The 20,648-nt window shown below is 49.5% G+C and overlaps 1 protein-coding gene across 2 annotated transcripts in view; it reads right to left on the reverse strand.

Annotated features, from left to right (window-relative positions):
• The window catches only part of LOC134348354 (fibronectin-like), a 97,149-nt gene that overhangs the window by 20,659 nt on the left and 55,842 nt on the right, over positions 1–20,648 (reverse strand). The window contains exons 23-37 of one of the 2 annotated variants that reach the window (XM_063051579.1): positions 19,468–19,554; positions 17,437–17,622; positions 15,888–16,160; positions 14,590–14,772; positions 13,371–13,460; positions 12,323–12,589; positions 11,163–11,279; positions 7,018–7,182; positions 6,311–6,466; positions 5,523–5,636; positions 4,510–4,782; positions 2,660–2,847; positions 2,105–2,192; positions 1,530–1,706; positions 651–740 (exon numbers count right to left, since the gene is read on the reverse strand). In XM_063051579.1, the coding sequence (XP_062907649.1) occupies positions 651–740; positions 1,530–1,706; positions 2,105–2,192; positions 2,660–2,847; positions 4,510–4,782; positions 5,523–5,636; positions 6,311–6,466; positions 7,018–7,182; positions 11,163–11,279; positions 12,323–12,589; positions 13,371–13,460; positions 14,590–14,772; positions 15,888–16,160; positions 17,437–17,622; positions 19,468–19,554 (2,454 nt within the window). The remainder of the gene's footprint in view (positions 1–650; positions 741–1,529; positions 1,707–2,104; positions 2,193–2,659; positions 2,848–4,509; positions 4,783–5,522; positions 5,637–6,310; positions 6,467–7,017; positions 7,183–11,162; positions 11,280–12,322; positions 12,590–13,370; positions 13,461–14,589; positions 14,773–15,887; positions 16,161–17,436; positions 17,623–19,467; positions 19,555–20,648) is intronic. The other variant, XM_063051580.1, reaches the window with a different exon arrangement.

Genomic DNA, 20,648 nt, shown 5'->3' on the forward strand with positions numbered 1-20,648 from the left:
CCAGCAGACTTGTGGATATGCAGACACTGCGCTTCAACTTTCCCAGCAGACTCGCAGAGACTTTGAATGTAGAGCAGAGGCCTAGACTCTGGCCTGACCTCTGAATCGACCACATGCCTGTCTCCCGAGTCCTAACCTGACCCCTGACTGCCCCCAAAATCACCCATATGAACCTAAAAAACTCTTTAAAAACTGTCTGAGCTGTGACCTTGGCGGAGACCACAGCTTGGCACGATCTTGACTGGAAGCAGGCTGGGCTGGCCGATTCAGTTTTCAAGTGAGAGACTGAACAGGCCGCGCTTGCTTTCAGAGGGGGGCTAAAAGTTAACCTGAAAAGGTGCGTGTGCAAAATTTCGAGGGGTCAGATAGAACAGGGAACATGGAGATTACTTTCTTCTCTAAAAGTAGAGGGTTAAGAAATTTAGAGAGGGGATCAGAAGATTTTTTTTGGAGAGGTGGAGGGAGCTACTCTCACAATAGTTAAGAAGTCCTTCTCTCCCTTGATGGAGTAAACAGGGTTAGCGTAGGTGGGTGCTCATTGGTCAGCATTGAGCTGGTGCGCTTTAGGGCCTGTTCAACGCTACGACACTGTCAAAGCAACCCGAATCACCCCCCAACCCCCCACCTCACGTAGATGAGGGGGTCCTCACCCGTTCGAGCTGTGGCGATGGCAGGTGGACTGCGAGAGTTGCCGCTGAGGGTGTAGATGCTGATCTTGTACTCCGTGCCGGGGTTGAGGCCTGTGGAAGGAAAAACACCACCATCAGACTGAAGGGAAATGAAGTGCTGTCACAGCAGGAATAAAATGTGATGAGGAAGAGGCAGTTTAGCAGCGTATACCCCAGCACAATCATGTCACGGATAATTCAGAACTCCTTGAACGAATTACTTCTGAGGGACCGCCACACACCAGTGCGGACCAGGGCCTTGGAAAGGATGAAACGGGTGTGCAGACAGGTAATGGCCACCGACTTCAGACTATAATCCCTTGAAGAGGAGAGAACGCGAAGGAAAGATTTAACACAGTAACATATCGGCACAGCTGGTCGAGCTGCTGACTCACAGCATCAGAGACCCAGAGTCAGTCCTGACCTCTGGCGATAGCCGTGTTCCCTGTGTGAGTATTTCCCCGGACGCTCCACTTCCCGCTCACATCTCAGAGGAACGCGGGTTGATGGATGAATAGGCCACTGGTGTATGAGTGAGCAGTGGGATATGGGGGAACATGGGGAGAATAAAATGGGATTAGTGTAAAATGGCACGGACAGGGTAGACCATAGGACTCCTCGGCGTGCTGAGTGTCTGGTCGAAAATGAAGAGAGATCCGCTCTACTCATAATATTCAGTAACTGAGAGAACACAGAACCAAGGGAACAAGCAAAACTCAGAGTTGATGTTTTAATCAGGGCTGCAGTGGGCCAAGTACTCTCCTTGTGGACGCCTGTAGGATGCTGCGAAGTGGGTGGTAAAATGGAAGAAAAAACACTGGAGCTATTCAACCTGTGGGCAGCAAATGCCACTGGCTTTACCTGTCAAGGTGTAGGTGCGACTATCAGGTCCCAGTGTCCTCTGAATGGGGATTCTACTGCCAGCAGTCACAGCTTCGATCTGGAAGCCGGTGATGGGCTCCATCTTGGTGCGCCACTGCAGCGTGATGCTGGTCTCCGTCACGTCGCTGATGTAGATCCGACGCGGCGAGCTAATATCTGGAAGAGGGGTGCAACATCAGCTGTCAGGTGCACGGCGTTACCGGATGGAGGAGCTCATCCACGCACGGCGAGGCGGGCAGAGGTTTGGACGAGGAAGTTAAGTAGGCCATTGACGGGAATGAGGCCCTCAGCAGTGGGAAGTCTGGCTGCCGATCATTTGGTGGGGTGGGGTGATAAAAATCAGGGGCAGATAAGGCACCAAACGTGGAAGGCTAGAGGGGGTGGCAGAGATCGGGGGTCAGCAGAGACCACGGGGGGATGGGGGGAGAGCTTTAGGATACCCCCCGGGTACCGAGGGCACAAGCTGGCAGGGAACAGCCGGGTCCAGGAGGCGCGAGGGTGAGAGTTTCTGCAGACAGTGAGAGAGGACAACGAGTACAAAGGAGAGAACTCACCGTCCAGTGTAGCTTTGATGCCTTGCAAGGGCTGACTGGTCATGGAGTCCTTGACTGCATAAATGAAGATGTTGTACTTAGTGGCGACCTGTGTTTACAGAAATAGGATTGGACAGGAATTACACAGAACATAACAAACAAAGCAGGCCCCTCGGCCCATGATACTGTACAATCCTCTAACCAGCTCTAAGATCAATCTAACCCGTCTCTGCAAATGTCTGTCTAAGAGTTTCTTAAATGCCCCCAATGTATCTGCCTCTACTACCAACCCAGCACCCGGTAGCACATTCCATGCACCCACTACTCCCTGTGTGAAAAAAAACTTACGTCTGACATTCCCCCCTGCCTCTTATACTTTCCTCCAACCATCTTAAAATTATGCCCCCTCATATTAGCTATTTCCACCCTGGGAAAAAGTCTCTGGCTATCCAGTAGCCTCTTATCTAGTGCACCTCTATCTACTCAGAGTAGAAACAGGCCATTTGGCCCAACAACTCTGTGCTGGCACTTGTGTCCCACAGGAGCCAGTACAGGGGTGGCAGGAGGGAGCCTCACCATGAGACCAGAGATGGTGGCACTGGTGTTATCGGGGCCAATGGTCAGCTGCTGGCTTGGACCGGCCTTCTCCCTTGGTTTCACCACCACACGATAACCAGTCAGCTCGGCATTAGGGGCGTGCCAGCTAATGGTCAAACTGGTCGGAGTCACCTGCACAAACTCCAGGTTAGTCGGTGGCGGAATGGCTGCAAGGAAGAGAGAAATCGGCAGTTATTCCACACCTCAACAACTTCATGAAACACAAGTATTTTCTGACCTGTAAATGACTTCTGACGTGCGCTCACACACATGGGGAATAACAGGTCAACTGATTTCTGAGTGCTTCTCTTGCTTGACCATTATCTCTGCGTTGGCTTGAAAATTTGGCCAAGGCCTCTACATCCAAATGGGGGAACAAGCATGCTGATGTGCTATTGTCGCACTCTCCAGAATCACGGTAGTGTAGCGTTTAGTGTAACGCCATTTCAGCGCCATTGGGGTTCGCTTCCCGTCGCTGTCTGTAAGGAGTTTGTACATTCCTCCCGTAACCACCCGGGTTTTCTCCAGTTGCTCTGGTTTCCTCCCACATGCGGCTAGGGTTAGTGAGTTGTGGCCATGCTATTTTGGGTCGCCCAGCACAATCCTCACTGATTTAATTTGATGCAAATGCCACATTACACTGTATGTTTCGATGCGCATGTGACAAATGAAGCTAATCGTTCGCTTTCATTTTAAGATGTTAAGCCTAGTTCTCCGGAGAAGAGCTTTTTCACCCTTAGCCTTTAACAGCATCGCCACTGAGCTGCAGCCGATCACACAAGAACAACGGCTGAACTTGTCTCTGGGACCCAAGCTTGGGCCAGCCTTTGACCTGCATCCAAGCCGTTAGTTGCCAGAAGAGCCTGTGATGGAGCTGGCCTGGTCAGACCACCAGCCACTTTGGGCTGGGGCGAGGGAGGGGAAATCAGCTTGAGGTCACACTTCCCTGTTTCTCTTGGCCCCTGAACTAATAATCCAGAAAGTGAACTCAAAGGGCACCTCGCAAAGTCAGGAGTTAATTTTAAAAGCCTGTAAAGGAAGATCTGTTGAAGCTGTGGGTCCGTTGCAAGAACTCAAGTAGGTTCATGCATGTTGCTTTTGGAAGAAAAATATACTTCCCAGTATGAATGAACCCAGGACGATCTGTGACTCATGTCCCATATTAACAAGGCTGAAATTTAGCTCCCTTTTTACAAAGGCCTAGAGTAATTGTGCCAACCTATTTACTTCATTCAATTAGATTAATTTGCCACCTTTCAGTAGGCTAAAAGGCTGCACAGGTTTAGAGAGACAGAGCATGTAATTGGAAGAGCCTTCTCACCCTCAGAATTAAGTACTGATAACCCAAAGTGAGCAAACGAGCGGGGGCAAAATGTCCACTCCATTTCAAACAGAGACCATGACCAGTGCTGAGTCTCCCGATAAGAGCAGGATTATTTCACCGTCAAAATACGGCAAGAGTTTGCGTTTCGCTTCTTTTTAAAGGTTTGCTGCAGGTACCTCGAAAGATGGAATGAAATGCGTTGTTTGCATCAAGACAAACCAGTGAGGACTGTGCTGGGCGCTACCCTCCAGCACCGCTATGCAACGTAGCGTGGCTACGACTCCCCAGTCCCATCTGTACATCTTTATAGTGTGGGAGGAAACACGATTACCCCTACTTCACATCTGATACTGTCATAGTGTTATGCCCTCCACTATGCTACCGTGCTTGTTTCTACATAACACAGACTAGGTGTGTGAAATTAATACTGGGTGATGGATTAAACAAACTGTCTCAAATCTGTCACCACCTGCTGTTCACAGATCGTCAAATCCCAGGTGCTTACCTGTAGTCTGTTTGCCCATGAAAGGGGAGCTCTCTCTGCCGTCGTATACAGCGTACACTTCCACTTGGTATTCCGTGCCCGGGCGCAGGCCAGTCAGCTCAGCAGAAACATCCCTAGAGCTGGGGCTGGGCCTGAGCTCCCGGGCTCCATCTTCGGGGCTGGAGTAGATTACTCTGTAGGCCGTGACCTTCCCCTTTGGTTTCTCCCATGCCAGCCGCATGGAATCTGCATCCACGTCCGAGAAGATCAGTTCTTTGGGACGGCCAGTGTGCGCTTACAAGAAACAAGGGGAAAGCAACAAAAGGAATTTTTAAGCATCTCTTGCTGACCGGCTGCCTCTGGTCTAAAAGGACACTGAACAGATTGCACTGGAGCTGGACTGCAGCTTGAGAAAGAACACCAGCGGGAAACTGGCATGTTTTGTCCTATCCAGTACACACCCCATCCGAGCTTTTTAGCAATTGCCCCAAATCTTTCCCCTGAATCCTCCCTGCAAATTGTTAGCACCATCTCCCTTCAGAATTTTCCAGGCCTATTAATGGGTCCAAAGCATCCAAAAGGTCTCCCACCCCCTCCCCTCCCTCTCTTTCCCCACACACTGTTTCCCACTCTCTTCCCCACACCCCCCAACCTATCATCACTTACTTAATAGCCCTTAACTCCAAGTGGAGTCATTGGGACACCCTCATGACGGCATTTTTTAGCAGGCTTTCTTTACGAGGCCGAGTTGCTAGCTCGACGCTCAACCCAGCACGGATGGAAAGCGTGCAAGGGAGCCGGCTGGATTCGAACTCGGGAGGCTTCGCTCCGAAGTCTGGCGCTGATACCACTACGCCACCAGCCAGCTCCCCCCTATCATATCCCTCCATAATCCTGTCATCCACGTTCCTTTCCAAACTTCCCCTAAATGTTTGAAATGAACCCACATCCACCGCCTCCACTGGCAGTCACTCCACACTCTCAGAACCTTGCTCCCCCTCAGATTTCCCATAAATATCCTTCCGAATACCTACTCGTTACTGCTGTTTCGGTGAGGGGCGGACTCTCCCCGCGCTCTCCCAGAGCGTACACACTGACCAGGTACTCCACTGTTGGCGTCAAACCCTCGATGGTCAGTCGGTTCTGACCTGAAAGTAGATGACAATCGAAAAGTTACCTTTCTCCTGAACCTCACCTCTCAGACACTCCATATTCATGCCAGTCCACATGTTTAGGTTCTGAGTTTCACTCTCAAGCTGACTGCACATTTGAAAAGATGCCGCACACCACAGAATCGGTTCCATATTAGCTGTCATCTCTATCCAGCAATCACTGTACTCAAAATGGCTGCCTTTCCCCTTCTCCATTCTATTTCCTGTATTCCCTTTTAATCACTGCTCCCCATTTCCCATGCTCCTTTCAAACTTGCCAGGCTGCATTTCCACATTCCCTTTGAATTCACCCTCGTTTCCCTGGATAAGTTATTAAATTACCATGTTAACACATTAAAAATGAGAGAATGAGTCATCAGGAAGTGGCAATGGTCCCCTTTCACTTTCCACTCAAATGAGTTGGGGGAGGGGTGGACTTAAAAAACGGTAAGATAAAATTGAAGGCCGCAAGGCACACCCACCACATTGTACATTTCTGACGAAACCCCTCCCTTCCCATGTGTTTGACCCCTACTGGGGTAACATCAGCCAGCCTACAACACAACACACTGACATAATCATGAAGTTAACAGAGAGACGGTGACAATCGTGGTAACAAACCCATCTCCTGTGGCCCCGGTCGAGCAAACACTGCAGTTCCTTTGACTGACCTGGGGGGACCATTTTGGATATGATTGGGCCCTGCCCATTCTTCGGCGTGCTGGTGACTCTGTAACCCTTAACCGGTGAAACGGGAGGGGTCCAGCTGACGGTCAGGCTGTGGTCTTGCACATTGTCCACCTTCAGAGCAGTTGGCATGTCAATTTCTGCAGGAAGATAAAAGGCAGAGTCTTCAATAAGGAGGCAGCCGTCTGCAGTCCCTCTTGCGTCCCGTTGGAGATAGTGGAGAGATAGCAATATAATGGGCTAGGTATGGCAAAGTGCTCTGCAGGACTGTGACTGACAAGTGATCGCTTCAGGCCTGGTGGGTGCCATCAACAATTTGTTCAAGACCTAATTAGAAAGAGAGGGGAGGGGAGGGGGGGTTGGAGAGAGGGGGGGAGGGGGGGAGAGGGGGGAGAGAGAATGGGGAGGGCGAGGGGGAGTTTGCTGTCATATGCACAAGTACGTGTGTACAGGTGCAATAAAAAACCTACCGCAGCGCCACGGGCATATAGAATAGTGTAAGCAGCATTCACAACGAAAACGTTAATTACACACAATTTGTACAGAAGAGTGCACAAGTACAAGAACACCATACATGAGGGAGTTTGCTCATACACAAGTGTGTCTGTAAATCAGGAGTCTGTAACCCAGCCTGTACGGGCAAAAGGGTCTGGTGGATTGCATGGTCACAATCGGCTGATCCCCATCTTACCTGTCCTCTCAGAGCCCTCGATAGGTTTGCTGGATGCCGGACTGTCGCCACGGCCAGTGACGGCAGACACGGTGACGGTGTATTCGGTGTCTGGGCGGAGGTTGGTGATGGTGACTGATGAGTCTGCTCCCGACACTGTCATCTCCCTCCTGGGCCCTTCGCCTTCTGCGTGTGTTGGGGTGGGGGTGGCAGAGAATTAGAGGGGAAGAGGTGAACATGAATTAAGCATTATCCTTAAACCACATCACACGTAAAACTGCCAGTGAGAAACAGTGTAAACTTAATTTCATGTGTACATAGTCAGCGGCAGTAACTCCAAGGAGGCACAATTTGAGGTTCTGTTTTGTTGAGATACAGAGCCAGCACTCACGCCAAAGTTGGGCCCCTTGCCTAACGCTCACTTTGTGCCTTTTCTTGTCAAAATGGTCAGCAGATCGAAGGACCACATACCAAGCTTCTTTAACCACTCTAAGGAGGGCCGCCAGCATCCGATAGACAAGTTAAATGCTCATTCCATGAGCTGCTGAAAATGAATGGCCTCTGCTTGTTTGTTTCTCCCATTACCTCCAGCCGCTACCCACACTCTCCAACCCTTAGGTGGAGCCAGCAGACCACCGAAACAAGGCAGGAAGCCATCGGCCCCTCTCTTTGATGCACTCTGGGCTTAAGCGCTACTAAGCTTCAAATCCTAGGGTCAAAGTTTAGAGCAGCCATTAGGCCTTTTGTTAAATGGGTTCATTTCAAAGTCCAGAGTTTAACCTGTTTGGAGCTAGTATTGGCCTTTCACTTAATTAAGAGTCAAAGAGCACTACAGCACAGAAACAGGCTCTTTGGATCATCTAGTCTGTGCCAAACTAGTCCCATCGACCTGCACCTGGCCCGTAGCCTCCATACCCCTCCCATCCAAACTTCTCTTAAATGTTGAAATCAAACCATCATCCCCTACTTCTCCCCTCATTCTCCTACGTTCCAGGAATTTAAGTCAACCTTCCCTATAACTCAGGTCCTCAGTTCCCAGCAACATATTTGTAAATTTTCTCCATACTCTTTCAATCTGATTGATGTCTTCTCTATAATTAGGTGACCAGAACTGCACACAATACTCCAGATTGGGCTTCAGCAACATCTTGTACAACTTCAACATAACATCCCATCTCAAGTACTCAGTACTTTGATTTACAAACATAGAACATAGAAAACCTACAGCACAATACAGATGCTTCGGCCCACAATGCTGTGCTGAACATGTCTGTTTAGAAATTACCTAGAGTTACTCATAGCCCTCATTTTTCTAAGCTCCATGTACGTATCCAGGAGTCTCTTAAAAGACCTTATTGTATCCGCCTCCACCACTGTCGCCGGCAGCCCATTCCACGCACTCACCACTCTCTGTGTAAAAAACTTACCCCTGACATCCCCTCTGTACGTACTATCAGGTCACCTCTCATCCTCTGTCACTCCAAGGAAAAAAGGCTGAGTTCACTCAACCTATTCATAAGGCATGCTCCCCAATCCAGGCAACATCCATGTAAATCTTCTCTGCACCCTTTCTATGGTTTCCATATCCTTCCTATAGTGAGGCGACCAGAACTGAGCACAGTATTCCAAATGGGGTCTGACCAGGGTCCTTAATAGCTGTAGCATTACCTCTCTGCTCTTGAACTCAATCCCACGGTTGATGAAGGCCAGTACACCGTATGCTCTCTTAACCACACAGTCAACTTGCGCAACAGTTTTAAGTATCCTATGGACTTGGACCCCAAGATCCCTCTGATCCTCCACACTGCCAAGAGTCTTACCATTAATGCTATATTCTGCCATCATATTTGACCTACCAAAATGAACCACCTCATACTTATCTGGGCTGAACTCCATCTGCCAATTCTCAGTCCAGTTTTGTATCCAATCGATGTCCCACTGTAACCTCTGACAGCCCTCCACACTATCCACAACACCCCCAACCTTTGTGTCATCAGCAAACTAACTAACCCATCCCTCCACTTCCTCATCCAGGTCATTTATAAAAATCATGAAGAGTAGGGGTCCCAGTCTTGCAAGGGGTACCTTGTCAAATGCCTTGCTGAAATCTATATACACTATATCTACTGCTCTACCTTCATCAATGTGTTTAGTCACATCCTCAAAAAATTCAATCAGACTCGTAAGGCACGACCTGCCTTTGACAAAGCCATGCTGACTATTCCTAATCATGTTATGGCTCTCCAAATGTTCACAAATTCTGACTCACAGGACCTTGTCCATCAAAATACCAACCACTGAAGTAAGACTCACTGGTCTATAATTTCTTGGGTATCTCTACTCCCTTTCTTGAACAAGGTAACAACCTGAAGGCCAATATGCCAAAAGCTCTCTTTACAACCTCATCTACCTGTGACCATACTTTCAAGGAATTATGGATCTGTATTCCCAGATCCCTCTGTTCTGTTCCTCAGTGTCCTACCTTTCACTGTGTAAATCCGACCCTGGCTTGTTCTCCCAAAGTGGAACCCTCACACTTGTCTGCATTAAATCCCATCTGCCATTCTTCCAGCTGGTCCAGATCCCACTGCAAGCCATGATATCCTTCCTCACTATCCACAATGCCCCCAAACTTGGTGTCATCTGCAAATTTGTTTACCACATAATCATCCAGATCGTTGATATAGATAACAACAATGAACCCAGCACTGATCCCTGTGGCACTCCACCAGTCACAGTCCTCTAGACAGAGGCAACCCTCTACTACCAATCTCTGGCTTCTCTCCCAAAGCCAATGTCAAATCCAATTTATTATCTCATCCTGAATGCCAAATGATTGAACCTCCTCGCCCAACCTCCCATGTGGGATATTGTAAAAAGGCCTTGATAAAGTTCACTGCTTTTCCTTCATCAACTTTCCTGGTAACCTCCCTGAGAAACTTTAAAAGACTGGTTAGGTATGATCTACCACACACAAAGCCATGTTGACCATTCTTAGTCAGTCCCAAACTATCCAAATACTTTCTGTATATATCCAATCTCTTAAATTGCCTTCCAATAAATTTCCCACTACCAATGTAGGGTCACTGGCCAATAGCTTCCTGGCTTATTCTTTGAGCCCTTCTTAGACAACAGAACAACGTTAGCTATCCTCCAGTCCCTCACGTGTAGTTAAGGACATTTAAATATCCCTGCAATTCCTGCACATCTCCTGCAAGATCTGAATGAACAAGGTCTCCTACAGGTCCTGAGGAGTTATCCAACCTAATTTGCCTCAAGACAGCAAACACCTCCTCCTCTTTAATCTGTGTATGGTCCATCTCACTGCTATTTTGCTTCACCTCTGTACTCTGTGTCCACCTCCTGAGTAAATATAGATGCCAAAGTCCATTTAAGGTCTCCCCCATCTCTTTCAGCTCCAGGCACAGATGACCACACTGATCTTCAAGAGGATCAATTCTGTCCCTGGTATCCTTTTGCTTTTACTATATAACCTCCGGAAGCCCTTTTGTTTCTGCTTTATCTGGTTTGCTACAGCAACCCCGTGACTTCTGTAACCCTCTTAATTTTCCTCTTAGCCTTCTCTTGCACTTCTTGTACTCAAGTGCCTCGTTTGTTCCTTGCTGCCTATACCTGGGGTTTACTCTTTGCTTTCTCCTTAATCCCTCAATATCTGTCAAAAACCAAGGGCCCCTGAACCTGTTAGCTTTGTCTTTTGTTCTGATATGAACATACAAACTCTTACTCTCGAAATTTCATTTTTAAAGCCTTCCACTTACCAAGCACACCTTTGCCAGAGAACGTCCTGTCCCAATCCACACTTCCCACATCCTTTCTGATATCATCAAAATTGCCCTTTCTCCAATTTGGGATATTAACCAGAGACTAGACTTATCCCTCTTAATAATAATCTTGAAGCAAATGGAATTATGATCCAAAGTGATCCCCTACATACATTTCTGTCAGCTGCCATTTCTTGCTCCCTATCGGAGGGGAGATAGTCAGGGTGCAGGGGCTTTGCTGAGGGACCTGTCCGGGTGCAGGGCCGAGGTGAGAACGTGCCTCCAGTTCGAGACTGGCAGCAATGACAGTACTAAGTCTTCAATGACGGCAAGCTGAAATAAAGTTTAGTCCCCAGCTAGGTGAAGGATGAAGCCAGGACCTACCAGTCTCTTTGAAGGTAATCCGGTAGAATTTGACGGTCACAGGCGGTGGGGTCCAGCTGATGGTCAGGCTTTTAGGCGTGGCCCGGGAGAATTCCAAGTTGGTTGGCGCATCGGAGACTGCAGCGGCAGGAGTTGATTTGGGAGGGCAGAAAGGGAACAATTCAGTGGAGTTAATCAGTACAGGAATGTTCCACCCTTAACCTGACTGTTCAGGAGAATTCTTGGAGGTGAAAGTAGCCTGGGGCTTTGCACTCACAATACTGAGCATGGGTGTAGTGAAACCTTTCCAATACATAATCTGCCCACCTCTCCCTCTCAAGTGACTGGAGAGAGAGAGACAAAAAATGAGTTGTAAACAAGGCCACAGCAGCTCGTGCACAAGGAGGAAGCTTTGCACTGTCACTGCACCAGCTCAGGACACTGCCAGGAAACCCAGGTTCAATGAAAAGCAGCTCTTGCTGCAAGGACAGAATCAGAGCACAGCAAGGTCTCACTTACCCAAACAGGAGACCGTATGCGAGTTAATTTACTTTCCTTTCGAATGGTGCACTCCAAAAGTACTGTATTACTTCAGCACCAACCTGGTCTCATCTTCATTCACTTCACTGCCATGCTCCTCATCGACTCAACGTCAATAAAGAGGGCAACTGCTTGGACTGACGCACGTTGACACAATTGCTTATCAGTAGATAGCTGACATGCAGTCACATCCCCTGCCTTCACCAATTGCCCCTCCTAGTGGCCAGTGGTCAAGAGGGGAAAAGCTATATTGACCACATGTAGCATTCAGATAACCACCTTAAACACCTCACTTCCACCTCATTTTCCAGCCAGGTGCTAGCAATCTAATTGCTCTGGAGAGACATCAGACCAGGGGGTCCAAGAATCCTGCGCAAATGGTAGGACTTGGTTTGCTTTCTCCTAGTATCAGCCCAAAGAGCATCCAGTTCCAGCACAAATTCCCAACTCCCTCACCTCTCTATCACCCCCAGAAGTATACTGAAACCTCGGCCCCACTCCAGACCCCCTAACCTACCCCCCACAATGAGGGTCCACCTTCAGATTTGGAGACCCATCACCAACAGCAACCAAGGCTGCAGACAACCTCGACTCCAAGTACTCTGCCTGAACCGAAGACCCGCACAACCTGCTACACTTACTGGTGGACTGATGCCCAACCAAAGGCAAGCTCTCCTTCCGGCCGCTCATGGCATAGATGCTGATGATGTATTCAGTGCCAGGGATTAGGTTGGTCAGCACATGGGAGGTGTGGGAAGACGGCAACCTGTCAATCCTGGGCCTGCCCCCCTTCTCTGGCTGGACGTGCACCCGGAAGCCAGTGACGGGGGCCACGGGTGGCATCCAGTGCACGGTGAAGTAGTTGGTGGCAATGTCAGAGAAGTCAATGCCAGTTGGAGAGTCGATACCTGTGGCACAGAGATAAAAGACAGGTGTTAATGCAAGCTAGAAAACACAGAATGTTTTATCCAGTACCATCTCCCATCTCACGAGGGGGAGAGTGAGGGGGAGAGTGGGGGGGAGGGGGGGGAGAGAATGAACCCATGAACACTGCTGTATATTAATAAGAAGTATTTTATGCATGGCACTACACCGCTGCCAGTAAACAACAAATTTCATGACCTATGTCAGCAATAATAAAGCTGATTCTGATTCTGAATTGTCAATCTCCACTCCGGTAAATGTCTAGGCCTGTATTCCAGCCCCAAGGTGTGGAACTTGTGTTAGCAGATGGGAGGCTGTACACTCGGCCTAACTGAGACTGCCAATGCCAAAATCATTTCTTTCAGTGGACACTCAGCTTCCGGGCAAGAATTTAAGCTGCCAGACGAGCACCACTATGCTGTGTGCGTTTGGTGGAAGATGCAAGTGAAACCAGGCCTCACAGCGGGACAGATTTAACCCTAGCGACAACTCTGTGTGAGGAGCCCACCATTCACACTGGCGCTTACCATCTGATTTAGGGGGCTCGCCTCACTCTCTTCCCTTAAAGGGACCCAGTCAAAGTGGGGGGAGTTGGAAACTCCAAGTGGGAAGAGTTAACCTCACAGTGCCTGGATGCACGGAATGACCCGGCAATATAGATGGGAAGCATGGCGGAAACCCCAACTTCTGGCAAGCTGAGTCTAAGGTGGCCCCCTCCGCCCCCAGCCGCGCCCAGGATCCACGGAGTTCTCGCTCAGAGGTTACCTGTTGTCTGGGTTTCAGTCAGCGGGGCACTCTCCCTATTGTCAATCACGGAGTAGACCTTCACTAGGTAGGTAGTAGCAGGCAGGAGACCTGAGGAACAGTCACAGTCAATCAGGTTAGATCAAACTAATTATGCCGGAACCTGGAAGAAGAACTGGAAACCACGACACCTCCCAACCTCACCTGCCACCCCCAAAATCACTAAAAATAACATTTCTCTGGAGATCGCTGCAGGGGACAGCACGAGATTTACCTCCTCCTCTCCTGAAGCACCTGCCTGTGCTGGGATACAGGACCTTAACCACAACCGTCACCCCAGTGCACATCCTTCCTCTGGAGTGTCTGAAATGTTAAGTGAGTTATGCAAGTTCAGTCAGCAGCCCAGCGGAGACCACCTTCAACTGAAGAACCACCTGGGCTGGTTTAAGCCGAGGTCGACTATTCCACATCCTTACAACCTAGCTCTGCCGCAAAGAATGAGGGACTGCTACCATGGTGGGCACGGGTCCTTGGTTACAAGAGGATCTGACACTGTGCTCCACTGAACGAGCTGCTCTATCAGGCAGTTGTAGTGAGAAAGGAAGATAAGCTGGTGGACAAGGCGGTGGATGGGGGGGGCGGGTGCGAGGAAGCCCACAGCTAACGTGACTAAATTGAGAAACCTCACTCGCCACAGGGGGCATCAGTGAGCCAACTCAGTGACAAGACCTGAAGAACCAATGAAGTGACTGGGGAAACTCGTGACGGAGGGCTTTGGTCAGAAGGTTCTGCGACAAGGCCAAAGGGAGGAGAGAGATCAATGGGCCAAGCCTTTCCTCTTGTGGCTCTGTCACGACGAGAGCCTGACAGTCCCGTTTTACAAGCTACTCGGAGCTTCTAACCGGGGCGGAGGCGAGACCAGGTGAGACCCAGAATCTAAACTGGTCTGCGTTCTAGTGAAACACCATTTTCTCTATCCACTGACGAATTAAATGGGCTAACATTGAAAGTATCCTGTGTGCAATAAACATGCATGTAGCTACCCATACGTCCTACACACAGGTACACGTGTACTTGCATGTGATCCCATACATGAACTGTGCACCCGTAGTCACGCACGTACAACCATATTGTTGCATGCACAACTCAAAGAAACCTTCACCAACACACAAACACACACACACATCATACAAATGGCCACGCACTGTGCACTGAACACACTCTCAACCTGTTCCCATACCTGTCAGGATAACCATGCTGTCAGTTGGAGGGATGGTGAGGTTAGTGAAGGTGTCCTGGTCCCTCAACGGCTTGTAACGCACAATGAAGTTGCTGAGGTCGACAGAGTCTGGTGGAGACCAGATGATCCTCATGGTGTCTGCCTGCACGTGGGTGAAGCGCAGGTCAGTGGGAGACGGTACCGCTAGGAGGGAAGGGAGACACGTCCTGGTCAGTGACAGCTCTCGGTGTGAGCGGGCAGCAAGGACACATGCCAACACACGCAGGCTGGGACCGTTAGGTTTGCATGCACGCACGCCTCAACACCGGGCCCGCTCGCTAGCAGTTACACTAGCACTGGGTGCCCAGCTCAGGGGAGGGGTCAGGGATGTTGCAAATAACCCTCCCCACCCACGGAGCCTTATCTTCACAGAAAGGAACGGGAAACTGCATTCGAACTCTCGGCCGTTGTGCTTCACAGAATCTAATCCTACTGTCACTCCCCCCCCCCCACCCCCCCCAAGCAGTCTCAAACAGCCGGGGAGATCTGAGCCAAAGTGAGTCTGCCACTTCAGCCTCGTCTCACGGTCCGCGAATGCCCCTTACTCAACGAGGCGATTGCCCCGAGACCACAGTCATTGGGGTTCAAGACAAGAAGATCTTGTGCACAGCAACGAGCCGACCGTCAGCAGTGATTGGGTGACGAATTTCGAGCAGGACACCAGGAGAGAACTCTGCACTCCTCCGGGTGCCCTGGTTCATCCTCCCGTCGGAGAGCTCCCTCTGTGCTCACTCGGGAACTGGGACTCACAACGTTGGCAGGATGAAGCCTGTAGTATCACCTCAGGGGGCTCAACGGGTAGGTTTCTACCCAAACCCACAAAACCGAAGGGCCAGGCCCTCGATTACTGTTGCATTTGGTCAAGGCCGTCTAATGAACCCACCCCACCGTGATGCCAGGACCTTCAGTTGCCCTGTTTCCAAAGGTACAGATTTCCACTGGCCTTTGTGTGAAGAAAAGGGTCCTTCCCGTCTGTTGGCACTCTACGTTAAGGGTACAACCCCTTGTAGATTACCTCCCCACCCCACCCCTACACCCTTGCATGCATGCACCCCTGGCCCAAACTGATGTCATGCACACCTTCGTGGGGGGGGGGGGAAGGAAGGTCTGGATGGGTGGGAGGAGGGTCGGTGGCGGGAAAGACATCCGGCCCTCGCACACTCGGGGAACACAGACTGGCCATCGATTTCCATGTGCAGCGACGGGTGGGGGAGATGTTAGAACGAAGGGGTGGGAGAAAAACGAGCTGAAAAATTCACCGGTTTGCTGTTTCCGAGTGGTTGCAATACTCTGGCCACCCTCTATCAGGGTGATAACACTGATGTCGTAATCTATTCCGGGTTCCAGGCCTTGCACAGTATAGTATCCCGTCGACGCACTCACAAAGTCTTCAAAAATGGGAACGGACTCCCCCGCCGCCAGGACAGTGATGCGGTAGCCAGTAATGGCCGAAAGATTAAGTGGCGTCCACCTCAAGCCGATGGTCGAGTCACTTACGTCAACGAAGGTGAGGTCAGTGAGTTGGGGGATTTCTGGTCGGTTGAATGGCGACAAGGAAGCATTAAAGGTGCAAAACAAAAGATTAAATGCCACACAGCGCAGTAAAGGATGAAGATAGCAAGCGTTCGAAAGGTGATATGCAACAGGATCTTCTCTTCGCCATCCAATGGGATACAAGCCATCATTACACATAACCCCAACTCCCTCTCTCTCTCCCCCCCCCCCCAACAAATGCTGCCCGACTTACTGAATGCTCCTATCTTCCTCTGTTTGCATTTTGGATTCCAGTATCTGCAGTTTTACTAAATGTCAACCACACGTGGTTTTACACTGTAGGGGCTAGGGATTAATTCGAATGTAGAACGGTACAGCTCTGGCCCATGATGTCATGTTGAACTGATTGAACCAGTAATTAATTAAACACCCACCCTAAGCTCATCCTTTCTACCGACACAATGTCCATTATCTCCTTAGTCCTAGGAGATATTTCCACAGCAATGGGGATTTCTTCCCTACCCAGCTCCACCCACTGCAAAAATCTGCCTAACAGATGTACGGGCCCCATCTTTCCCATGTATGGCTGAGTGCCATGACCCAAGCCAAAAGCAACACATACAAAATGCTGGAAGCTCTCAGCAGGTCAGGCAGCATCTATGGAAGCTCAGCCCCCCCACAGATGCTATCTGACCTGCTAAGTTCCTCCACCATTTTGTGCATGTTGCTCTGGATCTCCAGCAACTGCAGATTCTCTTACCGACCTGTTCTCCCCTTCAAGACCAGTCAGAGGAGCAAGAAGTGGTCCCACTCAGTTGTGGATGTTAACTACAGCATTTCAGCAGCTCTCACCCATACATCTCATCATCACCCTCAAATATTGCATGCTTGCCTTTTCCAGCTGAGCTCCCAGCAGCCTCCAGGCATTGGGACACTGGATGATCCCGTGTTTGATACATGGAAGGAATTTTAGAATCTTCCTCATATCACCTTTACAACTAGTAATGGAAAGCTTTAAATTACTGATGATCAAGTTAGTTGAAAGGCACAGCTCAAGGAAAACAAGAGCTTTAAATAAAAAATCTGAAGCAAATAAAAACAAAGCCCAAGCTCTTAATGGAAGCCATTTTGTGGCTTTGGTGCCTGCACTTCAAGCATGAAAATGGAGCGCTTCAGCTATGGGATTGGGAGAAAGCAAGCGTGCAGGTTCAGAAGCTAAGGTAGGGACTCTGTGGGTGGGATCTTGTGTATCAGTCTCCGTCCTCACGCCTGGGCTTGAGATGAAAGACTAGGCCCAACTATTGGCTGAATTACCTTGGGTTATCACTGTGGATACCGGAACACTTTCCTTGTCATCCTTGAGGGCATAAACACTGATGAGGTATTCGATGCCAGGACTCAGGTTCTCTATGTTCCAATATGTCTGTTCGACGACCTCTTCCACCAGGTTACCATGTTGACCTTCTGTTGGAGTACAGGATACCCGATAGCCACTGATACCTGCGTCAGACATGCACAAACAGAAAAGGAACGTTTCAGTCAGAAGTGCAGGAAAGCCTTTTTTTCTGCCATAATTGAAATGCTTCAGAAACAAGGCAGGTGCCTCTGTGACCCGGCTGTTTTTTGCCTCAAATCTAAGTGAGCTTCCGAATTGTTAACGAACTGGAGAGGGAGGCAGGTGTCTGCAAAGCCTGGACCTTCCTGACGGGCCAACAGCAAGCCCTGTGGGCCGAGAGGTTAGAGTCTGAGAGTGGAATGAGTCAGTGCCTCACTTGCCAACAGGCTGTCAACTCTGGTGGGGGAGCACGACAAGGTTCGAGGGTGGTATTGCTGAAGTAAAGGAGGTCCTCATTTCTATGGAACCTCAAGTAGCCCAACGTGCATTTCAGTCAGTTAACTACTCGTTAAGGTACCGTTGTGAAGGAAAATGCATGGCAACCAATTTAATGCAAGCAACCAATCTCCCACAAGTAACAGTGGGTGACGTGTAGTATGTGATGGTGCTGGGTGATTCAGCAAGGCAAGCTTCCTTTCTAAAGGATGCTTGTGAAGGAGCTGCAGCTTTACAACAGATAAGAGAACCCTCTTCAAGGAGAATTAAAACTTCCATAGAACTCAGAACCTGTGGAAGATAGAGGCCCAGGGAAGACAATGGTGGCCACGACATTGCACAGGAAAGAAAATGTAGTAGATACTGCTTTCTCTTGGCATGGGTTGGTAAACTGCTCAAGGCCGCTAGAGGCCCAGGAGTGAGGTGTCAAGAGACCCAAGTGGCCGATTGTGGTTGGAGTGGGAGAAAGGATCTGGGAAGAACTTCAGGCTTACAGTGGGTAGTGGAAGATGAAAAGGATGGCATGGAAAGTGATTTTTTTTTTAAATGAGAGATACAGCAGGGTAACAACACTTTAGGCCCAGTGTGCCTATGTGATCAATTACCCTACTGACCCACAAGACTGTAGGAAGAAACCATGGCACCCGGAGGAAACCCACACAGTCACGGGGAGAAGGTACAAACTCCCGACCAACAGCAGCGGGAATTGAACCAGGGTCACTGGCACTAACCGCTATGCTACTGTGCCGCCCTGTGACGTAGGAACCCGCTGACTGGGGCGAGTGGGGAGAACAAGGCAGTAAGTGCTTTCGAACCTCACCGGCTTCAAAGTATGATGGTCATCAAAAGGCTGTGGACAGGGGACAGACTGATGCTATTCAATGCAACCTGGCCCGTAGGACACAGAAGCAAAGGTGCCAGAGTGTTTCTACTGCCCGGGCACCAGCTGGTACCCTTGACAGGAACCACCGGGGATGGCAATGTTGTGACAAGGTGACAAGATTTCTTTTTGCGCGCACAGTAATGTAGCTGTTAGCGCAAATCTATACAGCGCCAGCGACTCCGGCTCAACTCCCACCACTGTCTCTAAGAAGTTCCTATGTTCCCCCTATGACCGTGCAGATTTCCTCCGCATGCTCCAGTTTCCTCCCATGTGTACAGTTTAGTAGGTTCATCAGACACTTAGCTGTCACTGAGCAGTGTGGGATTGTTGGGCCTCTTAAAAAAAAGTGAGGTTTGTGCTAAAAAGTAGCACTGAGGCAGACAGCAAAGTTGACAAGGAAACAAATGGGCATTCTCCTGCTCTTATTGAGGTCATATTTGAGAACACAACCATGGCAAGGAGGGAGACTGGGATGGTCCTAACATCTTAGCTGTAGTGCTGCACACTATGGTACAGATAATGGCTCCCAGATGCAAAACATTACTGTTACCACAGAGGGTACCCCTGCAAGGTTTAATCCATGGCTGGCACCTGCCAAAAGCAAAACAGCCAGACCCTTGTCAGCCTTTACCTGGTGTCGATCCTGCTTGCCAAGTCAGTGTCATCTGCCCGGTGGCTGGATTCGAGTGGACTTGCAGATTGGTGGGCGGGGCAATTTCTACAGGAGCACACAAAGAAAACAACGTTCATACAATGCCAACCTGAAACCGATTGGGATACGATTGATTCCACCACGTGACATTGTTTTCAAATATGCACAAGGAAGCATTCCCAATGTCCCGCAAAGATCCGGGCCTGCCGTTGGTACGAGGTGGTGAACGGAAATTGACTGGGTTCAGACGAAGTTCATGAGAATAATTCCCGGAATGAAAGGGTTAATGTATGGTCCTTGCCCATCCTCTGGGCTTCCCCTCCCCCTTTCTTTCTCCCTAGGCCTCCTGTCCCATGATCCTCTCATATTCCTTTTGCCAATCAACTTTTCGCCAGCTCTTAGCTTCATCCCTCCTCCTCCTCCTGTCTTCTCCTATCATTTCGGATCTCCCCCTCCCCCTCTCAAATCTCTTACTATCTCTCCTTTCAGTTAGTCCTGACGAAGGGTCTCTACCCGAAACGTTGACTGTACCTCTTCCTAGAGATGCTGCCTGGCCTGCTGCGTTCACCAGCAATTTTTATGTGAGTTGCTTGAAATTCCAGCATCTGCAGATTTCCTCGTGTTTGCGAATGTATGAGGAGTGTTTGATGGCTCTGCTCTTACACTTGCTGGAGTTGAGAAAAATGAAGGTGGGGTGGGGAATCACACTGAAATCCATTGAATATTGAAGGGCCTAGAGAGAATGGATGTGGAGAGGATGTTTCCAATGGTGGGGACATCTAGGACCAGAGGGCACAACCTCAGAATAGAAGAATGTCTCTTTAGAACACAGGTGAGGATGGATTTCTTTGGTCAGAGAGTGGTGAATCTGTGGAACTAATTGCCACAAATGGCTGTGGAGGCCAAGTCATTGGGTAAATTTAAAGTGGAGGTTGATAGGTTCTTGATTAGTAAAGCCATCAGAGGTTACGGGGAGAAGGAAGGAGAATGGGGTTGAGAGGGCTAATCAATCAGCCATGATGGGATGGTGGAACAGACTCGATGGGCCAAATAGCCTAATTCTGTTCCTGTGTCTTATGGAGATGGGGAGGGAAAGTCAGGTGGATGGGGCTAGACACCTGGGCAATAAGTCACAATGAGTAAGCTGGTCACTGCATGGA

Source organism: Mobula hypostoma, chromosome 6, assembly GCF_963921235.1.
Source record: "Mobula hypostoma chromosome 6, sMobHyp1.1, whole genome shotgun sequence".
NCBI lineage: Eukaryota > Metazoa > Chordata > Chondrichthyes > Myliobatiformes > Myliobatidae > Mobula > Mobula hypostoma.